Source organism: Pseudorca crassidens, chromosome 10, assembly GCF_039906515.1.
Source record: "Pseudorca crassidens isolate mPseCra1 chromosome 10, mPseCra1.hap1, whole genome shotgun sequence".
NCBI lineage: Eukaryota > Metazoa > Chordata > Mammalia > Artiodactyla > Delphinidae > Pseudorca > Pseudorca crassidens.
Window position 1 is genome coordinate 31,365,500 of NC_090305.1, and position 21,789 is coordinate 31,387,288.

The window sequence follows — 21,789 nt, forward strand, 5'->3', positions numbered from 1 at the left end:
GTGCACGATCTTAGGAGCTAGAGCTGGAATTTTCTAGCCTTTGTTAGAATGTTTGCTTCAATCTGAAAGTGCCCTGTGGCACAAAGAGTCCAATGGTGAGGTGGAGCTCCCAGAGATCCCTGAGAAAGGAAACTTGGAATCTGCCACTGTTTTCTCATCCTTGCTATGCTGATCTGGAGTGAACTGTGTAACAGCATAACCCACCGATGAAATTTCAGCCAGGGCGCCAAAGCCTGACAACCATAGTAAATCCTGTGTAAGCAGGAGATTTGAAGGGAAGGGTTTTGAAGTTAATTGAATTTTATGATTAACAGAAAGTTATCTGGAAAACCATTTTTGTTTCACCTCATAGTGGTAGAAGTCTTTCTAAAAAGCTTGGGTCCACTTTCCTTTTTTTTTTTTTTTTTTTTTGTATAATTAAAAATAATCATGTTTTTAGAATAAAACTCTCAGCACCTTCATAACATTATCTTAACCATAAAAGCTTATTCTGTATTTCCTATAATATGGCTACTGAAGGTAAATTTATTGGACCGAAAGTTTACAGACTCCAGAACAGCCCAGAGTTACTAGCTTAAAGGAAAAAAAGATCCCTGATATGAGATTTTGTCATTTTTTCCATTTTTCTGAAAACGGATTATAGAAAAATTCCATTTAATTGAGGGTTATGAATTCTCTGAACGTTGCTGTTCCTAGTTTAAATAATGAAAACTATGGTGGCGAAAAGGGGTGTTTTATTCCTAAATCCCGGATTTTAATTCTGCTTCACTCTGGGTCTCATTGTGAGAATCAGGACGAGTCACAGAGGCCCTGTATGGCCCAACTCTTCCGACTCTGAAATGCAGAATATATCTCTTGGGGTGAGAAATCACACCATTTTACTTTCTTTACTGGAATATATTGCATTATTGCAATTAGTATCTATTTTCCCATTTTTCTTTTATGGGAGTATTTTTAGCCCATCATGAATATCCATTTATACATCTATATGTACATGAATGTATATAAAATTATGTAAGATTCAGGTTTTCTGTAATGTCTGTAATGTACAGAACTGCTTAGAGATCACCATATTTGGCGGGGGGGGGGGGGGGGCTCTGTTAGTATCTGTTCCCGTAGCTTTTCGCTGAGACTGTAAATTAGGCCTGGGAAGGATATAATGAGTCAGTAATTTACAGACTATTAAGAGACTTAGTTAGAAGTGATTCTTGGGCATGTCCAATAGAGAGCACATGTTTATAAAGGACAAACAGATTCAACACAACATGTCTCTGGCCTAACCAAGCCCAATCAATTAACAAAATGGGATGTCTTATTTTAGGTATCTCCCACTCCCCCAAAATAGAATCACTAACCACTTGTTAACCACACTGACTTTTTAACAAAGTGGCTGCTAGAGCTTTGCCACCAGAAATGTTCAGATTAAGCACCCTATTAGATTGCAGCCAGCAGAGTCTACAAAACAGGAAGAAAGTTCTGTTTGCTCTTTTGCTTCCTTTCCTGGTTTGACTTCATGTGATAATTCACTGCAGATTTCTTTTTCTTTGACAGAGTGCCTACCGCAGGAATGGGATGGCTTTTCTGGCCTGCTGATGTGACTGTGACTGAGACAACAGGAAAGGCAGTGTTATATTAAGGTGATTTCTGTTCCCCTCCTTGGGCAAAATAAAAGACAAGTTTACCTTCTCCGCATCCTTGGGAGTGGGTTGGTTTGTTGTGACTATCAACTGGCTGACTCCAGCCCTTTTCCAGCCCCCTCAACGCTTAGTCTTGTTTACTAGATGGGCCATTTAGCCAATTAATGGCAGGATGTTTGGGATGGTGTGTAGGTGGACAAGAATGCACATCACACAGTTTTGAGATTTTAATTTGGAATAGATTTACTGCTCTCAGCTCACATAACTTAAAAGCAGTGACTTTTTTTTTCTCAGTGTTTAGTCTATGTTTTATTTGATGCATTTTGTAATCCAGGTTTAGGACAAAGGAAACAAAATTAAAAGAACAGTCAGTTTTCCCCTTGGACTGTCCCACCAACTCTACCTTCTGACATTTGATGTCTAGATCTACATGTATTTTACAGACAAATGTCCATCTTATAAACTCACACTAAGCAAAGACCTAATTGGCCTGATGAACTAACTGTCTGTTCCCATCTTCTCTTCCCTTCACCCCACGTGTAGTATATGTGTCACTTTCATGGCCTCTTCCCAACTTCCTGAGTATCTACCTATCATGTGTTTTTCCCCTCGTAGGCCCTCTTCCCCATCTTCATTTTTCTCCCTCCCCTGTCCCTCCGATCCCCAGGCCCAGCCCTCACACACACGCTGTACCCATTTAGAAGCAAAGCGTTTAGAATCAATGGATGGGGAGCCAAGTGATCTGCTTTCTCCCTCCAAAGCACTAACACCTAGACTGAAATGTGGGCTGGGCAGTTTCTTGCTGGTAGCAGCTGAGTTAACCTTCTGGCATCTGTACTTTCTCCAGTAAACGAGGAACTGTAACGAAGCGAACCAAAATATAGCAGTTATATACAGTTCTTGATTGAACTTGAATTGCAAAGGAGGAAGTTGTTTCTTTAATTCTTTAGGAGTTTTGTATAATTTTACTTTTATCATGGTTGCTACACACACTGAGATAGCCTTTGTAAAGAATTAATAAAAACAGAAATGAGAAGCATGCAAGGTTTTCCTCCTGTGACCAAATCGTAGTGAGGCTCAGTTAGTGTGATTGTGCCATATTTTCACATTTGTTAACTATCACTTACCTGTTCTATGTTAGTCCTTCTGGAAAAAATCTTCATGTCAAGAACGAAAAAACGCAGATACATAATATCAAAAAATTGCCAAAGGGTTTTGATGTTCCATCTGCGCTTGGTGAAATGTATGATTAAACTTTTCTTTTTATCATCATTCTTATTTTTCTTGGCATCCCTAATCATGGAAAATTACAAGCTTGCAGTAAACATCCTAACTTGTAAAACGACAGCATTTATTGTATTTGGTTTCTATGCCAGGCTTATAGATGTGTAAAATTTTCAGGAGCCGATTTTTCACATCGAAATTCCTCCTCTCCCACATTATACATTTTAAAGTATGCACAAGGCAGAAAATATAGGGTTTAGATTTTTTTCCCTTCATTTTATTCTACCTGATCTCCTTATAGTCCCAGAGAAGGAAGACTCAACGTACATTTCTCTCAGAAATATGACAGGTCTGTGTTTTTGTTGGTCTGGCGTATGTTTGTCTATCTTGAACAGTCTGACAGGTAATTATTTATAAAATCTGGTTTTGCCCAGTAAGTCCATATAATAACCTTTCACTTTTCATCATAAGCCAGTGAGCTGAATTTAGAATAAAACAAGGTCATTTATGTCTGTCCCGAACCAGCCTAGATGTCCCCGTAATGGCTCAATATTAATATTTGTAATTCTTTTTTTTTTTCTTTTCTATACTTAGGTTCTTTTTCTGACTCTTTCCACAACACTAAATTTGAAGTGAAATAAAATTTCCTTAAGCAGTGAGTATAGGGAGAAAAAAAATTTATAAAGGGAAAGTTTCAGAAAATGTGACTTAAATAAATTTCTTTAAAGATTAAATTGTTATGTAGAATCATAAGCCGTCAGAGTGGAAGATGGTCTTAAAGATCATTGGAAACAACCACTCATTTTACAGATGGAAAATGATGGCCTGGAGAGGGAAACTGACTTTACCAACGTCACTCAGCAATGCTATGACAGACCAGAGACCAGACCATGGTCCCTAATTATCAGTCTGTCTAGTCTTATACTCCACCATACTGGGTTTGCATTAGATATTACCAAGACACGTCAGGGTTTTATGGCATGTTTATCTTAGACAATAACCTAGATTTATTTTTTAAATGATTCTAATTATGGACACATCCTGAAGCATAAGCGTTATATTAAAATCTTCTTCAGAGGGACTGTGATGTTAATTAAATAATGTGTTATATGCCAGTTATACATCAATTTTAAAAAAGAGGTCTGTAAGCAGGGGAGAGAGGAATTAACATACTTTGAGCACCTACTTTGTGTCAGGAACCTTACCTTTGGTAGTTCATTTATCTTCCCAATGACTTCGTGATGTTGATGCTAGAACAATGAAAATGAAAACAAAAATAAACAAATGGGACCTAACTAAACTTAAAAGCTTTTGCACAGCAAAGGAAACCATAAACAAAACAGAAATACAACCCACAGAATGGGAGAAAGTGTTTGCAAACAAAGCTACTGACAAGGGATTAATCTCCAAAATATACAAACAGCTCTTGCAGCTCAATATAAAAAAAAACCCCAAATAACCTAATCAAAAAATGGACAGAAGATCTAAATAGACATTTCTCCAAAGAAGACATACAGATGGCCAAAAAGCAAGTGAAAAGATGCTCAACATCAATAATTGTTAGAGAAATGCAAATCAAAACTACAATCACCTCACACCGGTCAGAATGGCCATCATCAAAAAGTCTATGGGGCTTCCCTGGTGGCGCAGTGGTTGAGAGTCCGCCTGCCGATGCAGGGGACACAGGTTCGTGCCCCGGTCCAGTAAGATCCCACATGCCGCGGAGCGGCTGGGCCCGTGAGCCATGGCTGCTGAGCCTGCGCATCCGGAGCCTGTGCTCCGCAACGGGAGAGCCCACAACAGGGAGAGGCCCGCGTACCGCAAAAAAAAAAAAAAAAAGTCTATGAACAATAAATGCTAGAGGGGGTATGGAGAAAAGGGAACCCTCCTACATTGTTGGTGGGAATGTAAATTGGTACAACCACTATGGAGAACAGTATGGAGGTTCCTTAAAAAACTAAAAGTAGGGACATCCCTGGAGGTCCAGTGGTTAAGACTCCGCACTGCCAATGCAGGGGGCGCAGTTTTGATCCTTGGTCGGGGAGCTAAGATCCCACCAGCTGCACAGCGCAGCCAAAAATTGAAAAAAATCAAAAAAATTTTAAAAATTAAAAGTAGAGCTATCATATGATCCAGCAATCCCACTCCAGGGCATATATCTGGAGAAAACCATACTTCAAAAAGATACATGCAACCCCAGTGTTCATTGCAGCACTATTTATAATAGCCAAGACATGGAAGCATCCTAAATGTCCATCAATACGTGAATGGATAAAGAAGATGTGATACTTATATACCACATAAAAATATATGGAATATTACTCAGCCATAAAAAACAATGAAATAATGCCATTTGAGGCAACATGGATGGACCTAGAGATTATCACACTAAGTGAAGTCAAAGACCAATATTATATGATATCACTTATATGTGGAATCTAAAAAATGATACAAATGAACTTATTTACAAAACAGAACAGACTCGCAGGCTTAGAAAACAAACTTATGGTTACCAAAGGGGAAAGGTGGGGGAGGGGTGGTAAATTAGGAGGATGGGATTAACATACACACATTACTGTATATAAAATCAACAAGGACCTACTGCATAGCACAGGGAACTCTACCCAATACTCTGTGACAACCTATGTGGGAAAAGAATCTGAAAGAGAATAGGTATATGTGTAGGTATAACTAAATCACTTTGCTGTACACCTGAAACTAACACAACATTGTAAATCAACTATACTTCAATATAAAATTAAAATTTTAAATAAATAAACAAAACAAAAATAAAAAGTCAGGCTTAATTGTAAATCAAATGTGAATGCACAAAATAGTTTCTATTTCCGTAGGCCTGTGTTTGGGAGATGGAATTTGAAAATAAATAAGTAAATAAATAACTTCTCTTATGGGAAATTGGCACTGCCTTATAGACTTGAGGATAAAGGAAACAGAAATATATTTCTCCCTTCACCTGAATTTGGAAATGCAACTTTCTAAACGTGCCATTTTGAGGATATGTCATTAACCTTCTGCCTTCACATATTGCAATAGTTGAGATTCAAAAATAATGTTCCAGTTTTAGAACCAAGAGTTGTTATTTAAAAACCTTCAGAAGCACAGATATTTTTTAATGGTGTATATACTTCCTGTATCCAGGGAGGATTCTTCACTTATTACTGCATGTCCTTTGTTCCTATAAAATAATAAACAATCCATGTTTAATGCTTTTACCACGTAGAAGACAAATAAACATAACTTGTGATTCTTGGTCTGAAAGAAAACAATTTTACTTGCCTATAAATTATAAAATTTAATTTTATGAAAAAACTTTTGTATAGTTCCCAAATCAGGTATTTCTTTCCAGTTCATATAACCCCTTATGTAAAACTGAGTCACTACAGAGAAAGTATTTCCTCATCTGCCCTCCTGGAATTTAGATAGAACCTTCCCAAGTTGCATTTAAAATTCTACCATCAACCATGTATACATCTCATAAAATATTTTATAGTCTCCTGTATGCTCTGGCTGAACATTTCATAGTACATAAACACTTCTGCAAATAATATAAGGGCATCAAGTTGAATATGTCATAGCAGTGGCAGCCACATAAAGCTGATTCTCCCTCGATTTACTTTCTTACTTTTATCTTCTTATTTGAAATGCAAGGTGAAACTTTCTGTGCTCTTCTTGTACAGTTGGTTGGGGGCAGGGAAGGGGGGCAGACCAGGGGACTCCAGCAGTTTCAGTGGGGTCGTGTTCATTAAAGCAAAGGCTCTCTGCAGAGGGCATCAAGCCAAGCTTAAACAGCAAAACCATGCCTGCAGAAATTGGATGTAAATGTGATGGTTAAATAAGGGCCAGATGCCTTTAAAAACTCAAATATTAAAAAGTCATATCTCTTAAAGTAAGTTTCTAGTGTCGTGACTAGGATAGTGATACTATAGCACTTTAGAAAAAGAAGAAGAAGAAGAAGAAACAAAGAAAGAGACTTACATTTGTCTTCTGGAAGAAAATATCAAATATTCAGCCTGTCATAAGTCATGGGAATTTTGGCAATTGAAGCATATTTTAAAACAATCAATTCCTACAAAGTCATGAGAAACCCAGATACAGTATTTCATTGTTGGAAACCACTGTAACTCTGTATACAGTATTATATTCATGTTCCGTTTTCTGCTCATCACCACCACTCATTCACTGTTCCCTTTTATTCAAAGGAAGATAAAAATAGAAAAAGGTATAGGAAAAATCAAGAAGCAAGAGGATTACTTATAACCGTAACTTATAACTGTTTAAGTAACAATTTACTTGCTATCAAAAATGATGATTTATTGTATCAGTATTTTAATAATAAGTTTTACATAATAATTGTAGGACACCGTGTGCCACCCTTTATACTAAGCACTTTGTGTGGCTATCTCATTAAATCCTCACAACCCCACTATGAGACATGCATGGTCATTCTCCCTGTTGCCCAGAGGTGATAGAACGCAAATTTAAGAACAGAAGCTTCACTGCCTTATGCAGAAGTGCCCAAGATGGCGCTAGCATTTGTACCCAGCACTTTGACCCCAGAGCTCGTGCTCTTAACCACAGTTGTGCAGCACAGATTGTACTAAAGAGTTCTGATAACATATTAAAGAGAATTGCTGCCCTGAACCTAGAAGCACTTCTCTACTAAAAATACTTGATTACAAGAAAATTTCATTTTAACTTAACATTCCTTCCCTAAGGCCAAGTATTATGTATATAATAGAATATCATGTAATGTATGATAGACTATAATTATATAGAATGATGCCAAGTCCTCTGTAATATCTTAAACCTTAAGATAAATACATATGATCAATGCACATACTGAGAATCCCTGTACAACTTATGAGAAAAACTTCCTCAAAAATCCATGTGTACAAAGCCTCTCCTTTGTGGAGACCAGATTTCTCCATAAGGCTCTTATTACATAGGCTACTATTTTATACTTTCATACAAGGTATTTATCTCATGTTATAAAGTAATCCTCGACTTGTGTACATGTGTTTGCAGTGGCAGATACAGAAGTACGTATGGCAACCCCTTGCGACTTTATACAAATGTCCCTTTTAGATGTTTGCTTGTTAGTTGTGACATAGTCATTGTTTCTTCTAGCCCAGGATGTGTGTGTGCTTGGTGGGAGTGGTGGACAGAGAAAGGAAGAAAGTGGAAAGAAAGTTGCTGAAAACAATTTGAGTTAGAAATGATGGTTTTCATAATTCAAAAAGACACATGCACCCCAGTGTTCATTGCAGCACTGTTTACAATAGCCAGGTCATGAAAGCAACCTAAATGCCCATCGACAGACAAATGGATAAAGAAGATGTGGTACATATATACGATGGAATATTACTCAGCCATAAAAAGGAACGAAACTGGGTCATTTGTAGAGACGTGGATGGACCTAGAGACTTTCATACAGAGTGAAGTAAGTCAGAAAGAGAAAAACAAATATCGTGTAGAAAAATGGTACAGATGAACCAGTTTGCAAGGCAGAAATAGAGACACAGATGTAGAGGACAAACGTATGGACACCAAGGGGGGAGGGGAGGTGGGATAAATTAGAAGATTGGGATTGACATGTATCCACTAATATGTATGAAATAGATAACTAATGAGAACCTGCTGTATAGCACAGGGGACTCTACTTCACTTTGTTGTACAGTAGAAACTAACACAACATTGTAAAACAGCTATACCCCAATAAAAACAAAGAAAGAAAGAAAGAAATGATGGGTTTCCTCCCTCATCAGTGATTAGCAGCTTCTTTAATTCAACCCTAGGTCTGTTCTGCCTCAGAACAAGTCGCTTTCTGATTTTTGTTTGTTAAGATGCCAACTAGCAGTACTGCAGCCTGTTGTACTACGTACCTGTAGCTTTCTCCTCTGAATGGCGTTGATTTCTTCCAATCGCTTTACTTGGGAAAAGTTAATCACTCCTTCCAGACCTGTATGTGCCGATCCATCGAGCAGTCTCTAAGCAGCAGTGACTCCTGCACACTGGCCAGCCACACTTCCATAGGTTTGGCCTGGGCGGAAACAGTGAGCCCAGATGGTGCAGGGAGTTTGTGACTTACAGGGCAGCCTAAGCAAGATCAGCATGGTGTCAACTTTCCATGGTCCTAATCCCAAAGGAATATACCAAATCTAGGGTCCAGATGACAGAAGACCAGAGTGATGGGTCACTGTGTCATGGAGGCACCAACGCTAAACCACAGTCAAGCAGTTTCCCAGCTTTCATCCATACCTAAAAGGAGGGCGAGGTGGAAAATCCCATGTCTCTCCAGAACCAGGGAGGCAGATGATCCTTGTGGCAGCTCCTCCCAAGACTGGCTGTCTTGCTGCATCCCTCGGATGATCACAGAGTGAAGTGGAACCTTGCCTACGTGATCCAGATGGAGACATGCAAGGTCACTTAGGGTGCCTTTCCCCTGCTGTATACAGAGTCATGTGTCTCTGTGAACCATACGAAAAGTCCATCCGCCTCTTCCTCCCTAGGATTTCAAGGTGCTCTCCTTCTCTAGCTCTTTTCCATAAAGCTTCCTGCCTATCAGGGCAGAGTGCCTTCTGCATCCTCTGAATTTTTATGCCCCTGTTGGTCTCTATACTTCCTATTTTCTGTCCCTAATCATCTCTCCGTGTGCTTTGTAGCCTGCCTCAAGAAATTAAGAATTTCTTGAGGGCAAGTCTTAAATCTGTACCTCTTTGTAATCGCCACGTGCACATATTAGGTGTTCAATAAACATTTTTTGGTTGTTTAACAAACATGAGCACAAAATTCTTTCTTTTTCTTTCTTTCTGGTTTTTTTTTTTTTTGGTTAAGTCTTTGTTTAATCTCTTATTGATGCTTGTTGGACTTATTTGGCTGCAAATCTCAAGAACTATAGATGATCACAGCCTTTTTCTTAAAGACAATAATACAGTGTCTCAGAGAAAGCAATTCAAAGCAGGCCATGAGTCAGATTTCTTGTGGCCTTTATGAGTAGGTCGCTCTGACTACAGTCTTATTTGAAGGGGTTAATGACCTCAGGGAGGGAGGTGACCTTAGTCACATTGGTACACTACTAAAGACCTAAGAACCTTTGTGTCCTACTGGAATCTATACAAACTTGAAAAAGACTTAGAGACATACTCCATTTTTGTTTATAGCAGCATCTTTGAAAGCCTGCTAGGCCTCCACTAGTCTACTTTAAAGACAACAAGCTATTTTAGGATGAGATTTCCCTAAAGGTAATGGAAATAACATGTTCACTGAACTTAGAGCAAATATGAAGATCTATTTAGACTGAAAATAATGAGATTTTGTGAACCGGAAGCAACAGTTTTTCACCCAACAGTAGCTTGCAGCTAAAACGTCTGCTTTCTTTATCTCTGTTCATTCATTCAAAACAAATTTTCTTAGCACCTATGAAAGCCAAACAATCAACATGGTGTTGACAGTTCCCAAACAGTGAAGCAAGGGGTTCCCCTAGGGGAAACCGTAGAGTTCCATAAAAGGGCTCAAGAAGCCACCTACATTAAATTATCTATAGATTAAAGATGTTACATGTTTTGCCCATATGGGTGCCACTCTAAATATTTACATACATGCCATTGTAATTTATAAAATACAAACATAAATTTATTTAAAAATGACAGTGAAATCCTTGTAGCTTTTTGACATTACATTTTTTTTTTTCATTCAAGAGGTAGCAAAAGTACAAGTTATAGAATGCATGCGTCAGGGAATTTGTTAAGGTTAAAAAGTGATTCTCAAGCTCAAAAAAAAAAAAAAGAGAGAGAGATACCTCTTGTCTTCTGTGCTTTTGCAGTAACTGCCATTGTCTCCGCAGCCCTTCAGTGGTGAGTAAGTTGTGCCCTCTGAAGGTTTTAAGCTTCTTTAGCTTAAACTTAAGGGTATTTTTTTCTTTTGACATTAAGTATCACCCGAACTTTTTTCATATGTCTTATTTTGGGGAAAATTTATGATCTTTTTAACATTAGGAAGTTTTGCTTTTCCTGACATTTTATTCCTTTGCATATTTGAAACATTTCAATCCCAGACAATAAATATTATGTGATTATTATTTTCATACTGATAGGCTATTTCCTCCTCTTTTTTCTAACCCCCTTTCCTAGCTAATACTCAAAAATGTATTAAACTGTTCCATTCAGCTTTTTCAGAATCATGTATAATGAAAATTGAAAGAAGGGCAGGTTTGAGAGAGGAGAGGTAGTAGTAGTTGAAAATAAATGGAAGTGTGTGGTTTTCTTTCAGTTGGATTTCTAATATTTCTTGTTTGGTTGAAATGAAGATTAGATTTATTCTGTAAATCATTTTTATAAATTGACATAACCAGTTATCACATTAAGTGGTATCTTTTTATATCATTATTATGGAAGCTAAATGGGTCTCAGCAAAGTGGACGGATGTTAGCTGAGTACACCATGAGAACTCAGTTTTAAAAGCACCCACCTTTAAAAGCTCTCCTCATGGCTCCCTCACCTGCATCAGTTCTTTTCTCAAGTACCTGTTCTTCAATAAGGCCTTCTCTAACCCCCCTTTTAAATATTGAAGCCCCAGCCTCTGCCTTACCTACAATATCCCGCTTCCTTGTTTTCCTTTTTATCACTAACACTTCCGTACCATTTCTTAGACTTATTTATTTTGTTTATTATCTCCTTCCTCTAGAATGTATAGACTGTCTGAGATTCAGGATTATGGTCTGTTTTGTCCACTGTTGTGTCCCCAGCGCTTAGAGCAGGGCCTGACACTAGTGCATGTTCCGTCAGTATTTTCCAACATAAATGAATGATTGATCAGTCCTTATTTCTGCAAATTCTTGCAACATTATACCCATGTCATTGTTCTCTGGTTCTTCTCCAGCCTTTAACTGTTTCTTCTCACTTCTGTCCTGGCTTGTTGTCTGACTCCATGCCTCAACTATTTGCTTTCCCTTGACTTTCCAAAGTCCTCTGAATTTCTTCAACTGTGTTCTTCAATATAACTCTTTTTTTACATTTTAGTACTTCCAAATTCACAATACATCTTCAACAGAATGAGAAATTTGGCCACCACAAGCAAGAGTTATTATGATGTACTTGGTTTTTCATTAACATTATTTCAAAGTTTTTGATATATTTCACTACTTATTAAATTTTTTTCACAACTCCAAGTTAGCAATTTTTTTTGGCCATGCCGCACGGCTTGCAGGATCTTAGTTCCCCAACCAGAGATCAAACCTAGGCCCCAACCGTGAAAGAGCCGAGTCCTAACCACTGGACCACCAGGGAATTCCTGGGTTAGCAGTTTTTTAAGTGCATTTATTTATTACCTCTTACGTTGCAGTCGTTTTCTTTTAGACACAGCACATATATTTATTTCTTTTTAAAAAATTAGCTTAATGTGGTATAGTTTACATACAGTAATAACCCCTTTTTAGATGTATGGTTCAATTCAGTGACTTCTGACAAATAAGCACAGTTGTGTGACTGCCAGCATAATCAAGATACATGAGTGCCAGAAAGTTCTCTCATGTTCCTTTGTAATTGATCTGCCACTCATCACTATCCCCTGGCAACCACTGGTCTGATTTCTGTCTCTGTAACTTTACCTTTTCCAGAATATCACATAAAATGGAATAATTCTATATAAATTTAGATGTAAAGTTTTTGTGCCTTCTTTCACTGAGTGTAATGCTTTTGAGAGTCATCCCTGTGGTTGTGTGTATCAGTAGTTCATTTCCTTTTCTTGCTGAGTAATATTCCTTGGTGTGGGTGCACCACAGTTTATCTATTCATTATTAAGTGTACCTTTTGATTGTTTCTGGCTATTAAGAATAAAGCTTCTATGAACATGGGTGGACAGAGCTTTGTGTAGATTTATGTATTCATTGGTAATGGGTAAACACTTAGGATTGGGATCACTGGGTCATATGGTAAGTGAATATTTAATTTTATAAGAAACAGACAGTGTTTTCCCAAAGTGCCGTACCATTTGGCACTACCATCAGAAATATGAGATTTCTAGTTGCTCTGTATCTTTGCCAGCATTTGGTATGATCTATTCTGTTGTTTGTTTTGTCTTGTTTTAATTTTAGCCATCCTGATAAGCAAATAGTTGTATCTCACTGGGGCTTTACTTTGCTTTTCTCTGGTGACTAATGATACTAAGCACTTGCATGTATGGTTTACCATCCATATATTTTCTTCGTTGGTTCAAATCTTTTGTCTATTTTAAGAAATCGGTTGTCTTCTTATTACAATATAAGAGTTCTTCATGTATTCTAGATACAGAAATGTGTTTTTCACATATTTTCTCTGAGTCTGGGGCTTGACTTTTCTTAAACAGTCTTTGGAAGAGCTGAAGGTTTTAATTTTGAAGAAGTTTGATTTACCAATTTTTATTCTTTTATGGATCATACTTTTTTGTGTCTTATCTGAGAAATCATGATCTAACCCAAGCTCACAAAGGTTTTCTCCAATGTTTTCTTCTTGATACTTTAAATTTCAACTTTTACTTTTAGGTATTTGATTCATTTTGAGTTTATTTTTGTATATGGTGCAAAGTAAGGTTTAAGATCCCTTTTTTTTCTTCCCCTGCACATGGATGTCTGTTCCAACACCATTTTCTTGAAGATTATTCTTTCCTCATTGAATTACCTTGACACCTTTGTCTAAAACCAATTGACCATATATGTGTGGGTCCATATTGGACTCTGTTTTGTTCCATTGATCTATATGCTCATCCTTAGACAGCACCTCACTGTCTTGATTACTAAGTCATAAAATCAGGTCTTATGAATCCTTCAGCTTTTCCTTTTCAAAATCTTTTTTTATTCTAGGTTCTTTGATTTTCCATATTTCTACAAAACACTTGCTAGGATTTTGACTGGAATTGCTTTGAATCTATAGCTCAATTTAGGGAGAATTGATACCTTAACTGTATTAGACCTTCTAATCAATGAATGTGGAATAGCTTTTCGTTTACTTAGGTCTTTTCTGATTTCCTCCATCAATGTTTTATAGTTTTTAGAATGTAAATCCAGTACATATTTTATTAGATTTATCCATAGATATTTCAATTTCTGGTTCATTGCTAATATATAGAAATAAAATCAATATTTGTATATGAACCTTTTTTTCCTGTAACCTTGCTGATCTCACTTACTAGCTATAATAGTTCTCAGGGATTTTTGTTTTGTTTTCTTTTTGTGTATTCTTTGGAATTTTCTACATAGATGATTGTTATTTGCAAATAAAAACAGTTTTTTTTTCTTTCTTTCTAATCTGTATACTTCTTATTTCTTCTTCTTGCCTTATTGCAGTGACTAGCATCTCCAGTACACTATTGAACAGTCATGGTGAAAACAGACATCCTTGCCTTTTTCCTGAATTTATGGGGAAAACATTCAGTCTTTCATCATTAAATTAGCTGCAAGATTTTCTTAGATGTTCTTTATCATATTGAGGGAAGTTCCTTTCTTTTTTTTTTTTTTAATAAGTTTACTTATTTATTTATTTTTGGCTGTGTTGGGTCTTCATTGCCGCACACAGGCTTTTTCTAGTTGTGCAAGCGGGGGCTACTCTTCGTTGTGGTGCGCAGGCTTCTCATTGCACTGGCTTCTCGTTGCGGCGCATGGGCTCTAGGCGTGCAGGCTTCAGTAGTTGTGGCACGTGAGCTTCAGTAGTGGTGGCTCACAGGCTCTAGAGCGCAGGCTCAGTAGTTGTAGTGCACAGGCTTAGTTGCTCCACGGCATGTGGGAGCTTCCCAGACCAGGGCTCAAACCCGTGTCCCCTGCACTGGCAGGCAGATTCTTAACCACTGTGCCACCAGGGAAGTTCCTTTCTATTCTTAGTTTGCTGAGTGTTTTTATAATGAATGGATGTTGAATTTTATCAAATGGTTTTTCTGCATCCTTGGAGATGATAATATAGTTTCTCTTTTTTTGGTGGTACATTGCATTGATTGATTTTTTTATTTGAGTATAAATGACTTACAACATTATATTTGTTTCAGGTATACAACATAGTTATTTGATATTTATTTACATTACAAAATGATCATTGGGATGCATGTATTTTTTTGAATTAGCATTTTCGTTTCCTTCAGATATATCTGATTTATCTTTTTTGGAGTTTATAGAATTTCTTGAATCTGAGGCTCAATGTCTTTCATCAATTTTTTTTAACATTCTCAGCCACTATTCTTCAAATATTCTTCTAGGATTCTAATTACATGTATGTCAGACTTTTCACGATGTGCAAGATGTCTCCTATGCTTTTTTTGAAATTTCCCATCTCTTTTTCTCTCTTCTTTATTAATCTGGATATTTTCTACTGACTGACCCATCTTTATTAATCTTCTCTTTTGCTGCATCCAAAATTCTATTAAGCCCATCTAGTGAACTCTTAATTTCAGGGTTTGGTTTTTTTTTCAGTTATGCAATCTCCATTTGATTCTTTTTTTTTTTTAATTTATTTATTTATTTTGGCTACGTTGGGTCTTCGTTGCTGCACACGGGCTTTCTCTAGTTGTGGCAAGCTGGGGCTACTCTTCTCGTTGCGGCACATGGCCTTCTCATTGAGTTGGCTTCTCCAGTGGAGCACAGGCCACCAGGGAAGTCCCCATTTGATTCTTTTTTAAAAAATGTCATTTTAAAGTCCCTTTCTGATTACCCCAGTGTCTGGGTTGCTTATAGACCTGCTTTTGTACTCTGGGATTTTTTCCTCTTAGTTTTCAATCACTTTGTTCTGTATCCCACTATGCCTAGGATTTTTTCTGCTGGATACCAGACCTTGTATGTGAAAAAATGTAGAAGCTCTGGATGATGATTTCTTCCAGAGAGGATTTAATTTTCTGGCAAGCGGACAGGGATGTAGTCAGATCAAGGTTGATCTTTTTCTACTTTGCCCGTATTCATAGAAGGTATACCTAGGGTCTCAGCTGAGAGCCTGTGGTGTTTACCAGACCCTTCAACCTTGGTGAGCACTGAAATCCAGCCCCTGACTCCCTGGACCCATAAGATGGATGAAATTTCTGCTCACCTCATTCTCCTCCCAGCTTCTACTCTTACCCCATACATGTGCAGCTTTGGAGTTGACGTATATTTCAAGGAGAAATTTCATGTAGAATTATAGGCTCACTTCTCTGCAGTTACCTCCTGTCTGAGATTGTGGTCCCTCATTACCTCTGTACCTCAGCCCCAAGCTCCAACCTCTGCCTCTCCAGCCCAGTGAGACTGCCGCAAGCCCTAGACCACTTCTTCCCATGCAGCTTCTCTTACTCTCACATTTAATTGGCAAATTCCCTGAAGGAAAAAATGAACTTTCCTCTTCTTCAATTTCTAGTGCCTCAAACCCTGACTGCCTTGGCTTTTTACTGATGCCTCAAGTAAAGTGTGCTTCCCAAAGGTGTCCACATTCACATCCCTAGAACCTGTGAAGATGTCACATAACAAAAGGGAATTAAAGTTGCAGGACTGGAATTAAGGTTGCTGATCAACTGGTAATCAAGGGAGATTATCCTAGGTGATCCAGGTAGGCCCAATCTAATCACATGAGCTCTTAAAAACAGAAGAGGGAGGCAGAAAAGTGGGGAAGATAGTGTGACATCAGAAGGACTTGACACTGCTGGCTTTGAAGATGGAGTAAGGGTGTCATGAGCCAGTGAATGTGGTGGGCTCTAAAATGGCTCTTGTAGCCAGTAAGCAAACCGGGACTTTGGTCCTACGGCCAAGAACTGAAAACTCCCGACAATCTGAGCAGGAAGTGGGTCTCTCCTACAGCCTCCAGAAAGTAACATACCTACCAACACCTTGATTTTAGTCCACGAGACCCATAGCAGACTTCTGACCTATAGAACTGTGAGGTGATGCATGTGTGTTTAAGCCGCTAAATGTGTGGTAATTTGTAACAGCAGCATAGAAAACTGTTACACAATTGTTTTGCATTTTGTCCAGTTTTTCTAATTGTTCTCAGGTCAACAGTTAGTCTCGATATATCAGTCAGTACAGTCAGAGTCAGAACCACTGTGCTTATGGGATAAAGGTTTTATTATAGGAATCAGATCTTCCAGAGCTGTGGGAGGATTTGGGAAAGCGAAACCCTAGGAAGGAAGTTGGAGGATCAGAGAAAAAGTCCACAACCCATCAATTTGGGAAGCAAAGCACAACCACCTGACAAAGTAGTTGCAAAGTGACAGCTTACAGAAAGGTCTGTAGGAAGCCATGCTTCTGTGGAACTGCTCCCTCTGTGGGTCTACCACCAAGTGTCTGGTAGTGAGCTTGGAGCCTTTGTTGGGAAATAGGATCCTCAGTCAGGAGGAAGAGCTGGATGGAGAGTGGAGGAAAGGGAGGATAAGCTAGAACCACCAGCACTTCTGTGGCAGTAACTGCTTCTAACCACAGTGAACTTCAAAGGTTAATAACTGCTTCACTGCCATCTTCCAAATCTTGCATAAATTTCTCTTTTGGCCAACTCTACTCAGAACCATATAGGGAAGGGAATTCTGGAAATGTAGTTTCAGTTTCACCAAGTTGACACAGTACCGAATAGTCTACCCTTTGTCAACTTGGTATCCATACACCATACACTTTTTTTTCTTTCTTTTTTTTTTTGCGGTACGCGGGCCTCTCACTGTTGTGGCCTCTCCCGTTGCGGAGCACAGGCTCCAGATGCGCAGGCTCAGCGGCCATGGCTCACGGGCCCAGCCGCTCCGCGGCATGTGGGATCTTCCCGGACCGGGGCACGAACCCGTGTCCCCTGCATCGGCAGGCGGACTCTCAACCACTGCGCCACCAGGGAAGCCCTGAACATCTTTTCATGTGCCTGTTGGCCATCTGTGTGAAGCCAGTTGTCTTTTAAATTCAACTACCCTGAAACTATCATGTGTGAGGAAGCCAAAGGTTGTCAGAAGCAAAAGGAGAGATCATGGGGAGCTCTGAGGCTCCAAATCTCCAAATTGATGAGCAAAGCCTTTTTGATCCTTCTGGTCCAGCTCAGCTGCCCGCTGAATGCAGCTGATAACTACCAGATGATGCCATACGGAGCAGAACTACCTAGTCAAGACTTGCCTGAATCTCTGACTCCCCAGAATGGTGAGAAATGATAAATCATTGTTGTTTTAAGCCACTAAGTTTCGGGGGGATTTGTTATACAGCAAAATATAACTGAAACAGAAAGAGGCAGGCTCACCCCATCAAGCAAGGAACCATACCAGCTGAGGTGTTTATTGAGGGCTAAGGGAGTATGAACTGGCTAGTGGAAGAAGGAAGTTATAAGCTCTAGCTATGACCACTGGACCTGTTACAGAAATGATGACAGGAGTGGTTATGAGTATCTCTTCCTTACTTTAATGTGAATACAGCGTATTTGTTTCAGTATTAAACAATTCTTTATTATTTCCCCCTCTCCCTTTCCCCTATTATCAGGTATTAATAGTGGTTAGCCATATATCTCCGTATTTAAGTTGCAGGATATCAACTCATAGAAAAGAACAAACATCACCCCAAATGGATGTGTCATATTGGACTATATCCTTTTTAAAAAAATAAACTTTTAATTTTAGAATAGTTTTATATTTATTAAAAGAATTACACAGATAATACAAAGTTCCTATATACCCCACACCCAGTTTCTCCTATTATTAATATTTGACATTAGTATGGTATATTTGTTACAATTAATGAACCAATTTTGATATGTTATCATTCACTAAAGCCCATACTTATATTCAGACTTCCTTAGTTTTTACCTAATGTCCTTTTTCTGTTCCAGAATCACACCTAGGACCACATTACATTTACTTATGACATGTCTCCTTAGGTTCCTCTTGGCTGTGATAGTTTCTCAGACTTTCCTTGTTTTTGATGACTTTGACCGTTTTGAGTACAGTCAGGTGTTTTGTAGAATATCCCTCAACTGAGATTTGTTCGATGCTTTTCTCATGATTAGACTGAGTTTATAGATTTTCAGGAGGAAGACCACAAAGGTATTCATATCCTTTTTGGAGGAGAGGGTTAGCATGCGTCATGCTAGGGGGAAGCATTTTGCTATTGTCTTTATTTGGAGGATTTAATAATACGGTTAAAAGTGTATGGTGTAGGGCTTCCCTGGTGGCGGGGTGGTTGAGAGTCCACCTGCCGATGCAGGGGACACGGGTTCGTGCCCCGGTCCGGGAGGATCCCACATGCCGCGGAGCGGCTGGGCCCGTGAGCCATGGCCACTGAGCCTGCGCGTCTGGAGCCTGTGCTCCGCAACGGGAGAGGCCACAACAGTGAGAGGCCCGCGTACCGCAAAAAAGAAAAAAAGAAAAAGAAAAGATGTTCAACATCGCTAATTATCAGAGAGATACAAATCAAAACCACAATGAGGTATTACCTCATACTGGTCAGAATGGCCATCATCAAAAAGCCTACAAATAATCAGTGCTGGAGAGGGTGTGGGGAAAGGGAACCCTCCTGCTCTGCAGGTGGGGATGTAAATTGGTGCAGCCACTATGGAGAACAGTATGGAGGTTCCTTAAAAAACTAAAAATAGAGTTGCCATCTGATCCAGCAATTCCACCCCTGGGTATATATCTGGAAAAAATTAAAGCACTAATTTGAAAAGATAATGTGCCTATCAACAGATGATTGGTTTAAGAAGATGTGGTATACACATACAATGGAACAGTAATCATCCGTAAAAAAGAATGAAATATTGCCATTTGCAGCAACATGAATGGACCTAAAGAATATCATACTAAGAGTAGGCATGGCTTCTCCTACTCCCAGTGTCCTCCCGTGTGAGGAGGGGTCCTCAGTGCCCCTAGAGGCACTCCATCTGTGGCCCAGGAGGCACTAACTTCAGGGCAAGAATGTTCTAGGCATTTGTCCAAATGCCCAGCTGGTCAGGTGTGATGCTGGTGGTGTTCCCTCTGCACCACGGCTCTCACACTTTTATGACCACGATCATTTATAAAGCACATGGGGAAGTGTGTGTGTGTGTGTCTCTAGGCTCATCCCTCAGAGATTCACATCCAGTAGTTGGGAGAGACCAGAAATGTACATTTTTAAAAAATGAGTCCTTCCAAGCAACATGGATGGACCTAGAGATTAACACACTAAGTGAAGTAAGTCAGACAGAGAAAGACAAATATCATATGATATCACTTATATGTGGAATCTAAAAAAACAATACACATGAACTTACTTACAAACAAACTCAAAGACATAGAAAACAAACATGGTTACCAAAATGAAAGGGAGGGAGGGGATGGATAAATTAGGAGTTTGGGATTAACAGATACAAACTACTATACATAAAATAGATAAGCAACAAGGATTTTCTGTATAGCACAGGGAATTATATTCAATATCTTATAATAACCTATAATGGAAAATAATCTGAAATATATTAATAAATATATATATAACTGGATCACTTTGCTGAACACCTGAAACTAACACAATATTGTTAATCAACTATACTTCAATTAAAAAAAAAAAAGAAAGGCAGTCGTCTTCCAAGAGGGATGAAATGAAAACTGTGATTCTTCTTCAGGTGTGGCTCTGAAGTTCCACAGCATCACTTCTATATTTTGCAGTCAAAGCTGGTCACAAACCCAGTCCAGGTTAGAGGGGAAGGGAAATAGGCTCTATCTCTTGGTAAGAAGAGCGGCAAAGAATTTGTGCCCGGTTGTCATCCACTAAACTGGTTGTGGAAATCTCTTTTATCTTCTTTAAGGCAAATTCTCAGAATTGGAATTGCTCCATGGAAGGTATGCCTCATTTTAAAAGCTTGAGAGAGACTTACCCAAATGGCCCTCCAGTTGGGTTTTTCCAGTTTTCATTCTCATTAACAATGTTTGAAAGTCAGTTTCCCTGTGCCTTCACCAACACTAGGTATCATTACCTTTTTTAATCTTTTCCAGTTTAAAGAAGGGGAAGGTCTGACCACTGCATTTATTTGCATTTTTGAATACCATTGAGGTTGAATATTTTGAATGTGTTTATGGCCATGTGTCGCCGTTCTTTTTTGAATTGCCTAATCTTGTACTTTGCCCATTCCTCTCTTGGGCTATTCCTGGGTTGAGTGCTGATGTTGGTCCGAAAACTGGGTTACTAAAGTTTAATTGACCTCAAACAACCCAACTAGGTTTCTAAATATTATGAATTACTCTCACCCAAAAAAAATCTATCTCCATTTCCATTTGTTTATTCTCTACTTCCCTAGATCATATCACCTTTTTCAGTTCTTTCTTTTCTCAGATTCACAATATTAGAACTGCAGAATCACCTCATTTTTCAGTTGAGGCTTTTGACAACAAAAGAGGAAAGGGTCTTGTCCTTTCTAAAGGTGGGGAGTCTATTCAGTTTGAATGCATGGTACCGCTCTTTTGGTGTAATCAAAACTACACCAACAATGCATTTAGCCCCTTTACCAAAAGGGTTGTGTCCTTGTGTCTGGCACTAAGTTCAGTCTATCCATAACTTTTGCCTCATGAATAACTCAGATCCTAAATTCCCCCTGCCCCTACTTAGCTGTGTGACATTTTATAAATTGCTTTAACTTTGGGGCCTTGGATTACCCATCTGTTAAGTGGGAGCACTGAACTTCTACTCAGTGATTCTGAGATACTCTTTTTACTCTTGAAGTCTGTTGTTTAAGAGGGCATTAGAGAGAATGGATTAGGGGAAACCAGCATAGGTGAAAGTTGACCTTTAAGAAATTTATTTCGGCCTACAATGTCTATTTTTGAAGGTAACCTAATCAAAGCTTTTTAAAAATAGTTTTTAATTATAGGTTTGAAACTTCGTGTTATTTGTAATGCCTTTTTAGAAGCATGAAAATAGCATTTCTCTCTGTACCAGCTTTGTGCTTTCCCATTTGGTAAACACTGATTTTATTTCTATCTGTTGCCTGTAGGAGTAGAC

At 38.6% G+C, this 21,789-nt stretch overlaps 1 protein-coding gene across 4 annotated transcripts in view; it reads left to right on the forward strand.

The window, feature by feature from the left end:
- SUPT3H (SPT3 homolog, SAGA and STAGA complex component) overlaps window positions 1–21,789 on the forward strand; it is a 449,480-nt gene that overhangs the window by 420,272 nt on the left and 7,419 nt on the right. For 3 of the 4 annotated variants that reach the window (XM_067752786.1, XM_067752788.1, XM_067752789.1), the window contains exon 12: window positions 1,552–1,692. In XM_067752786.1, the coding sequence (XP_067608887.1) occupies window positions 1,552–1,593 (42 nt within the window). In that variant the 3' untranslated portion in view covers window positions 1,594–1,692. Of the gene's footprint in view, window positions 1–1,551; window positions 1,693–21,789 lie in introns of those variants that run through there. The other variant, XM_067752787.1, reaches the window with a different exon arrangement.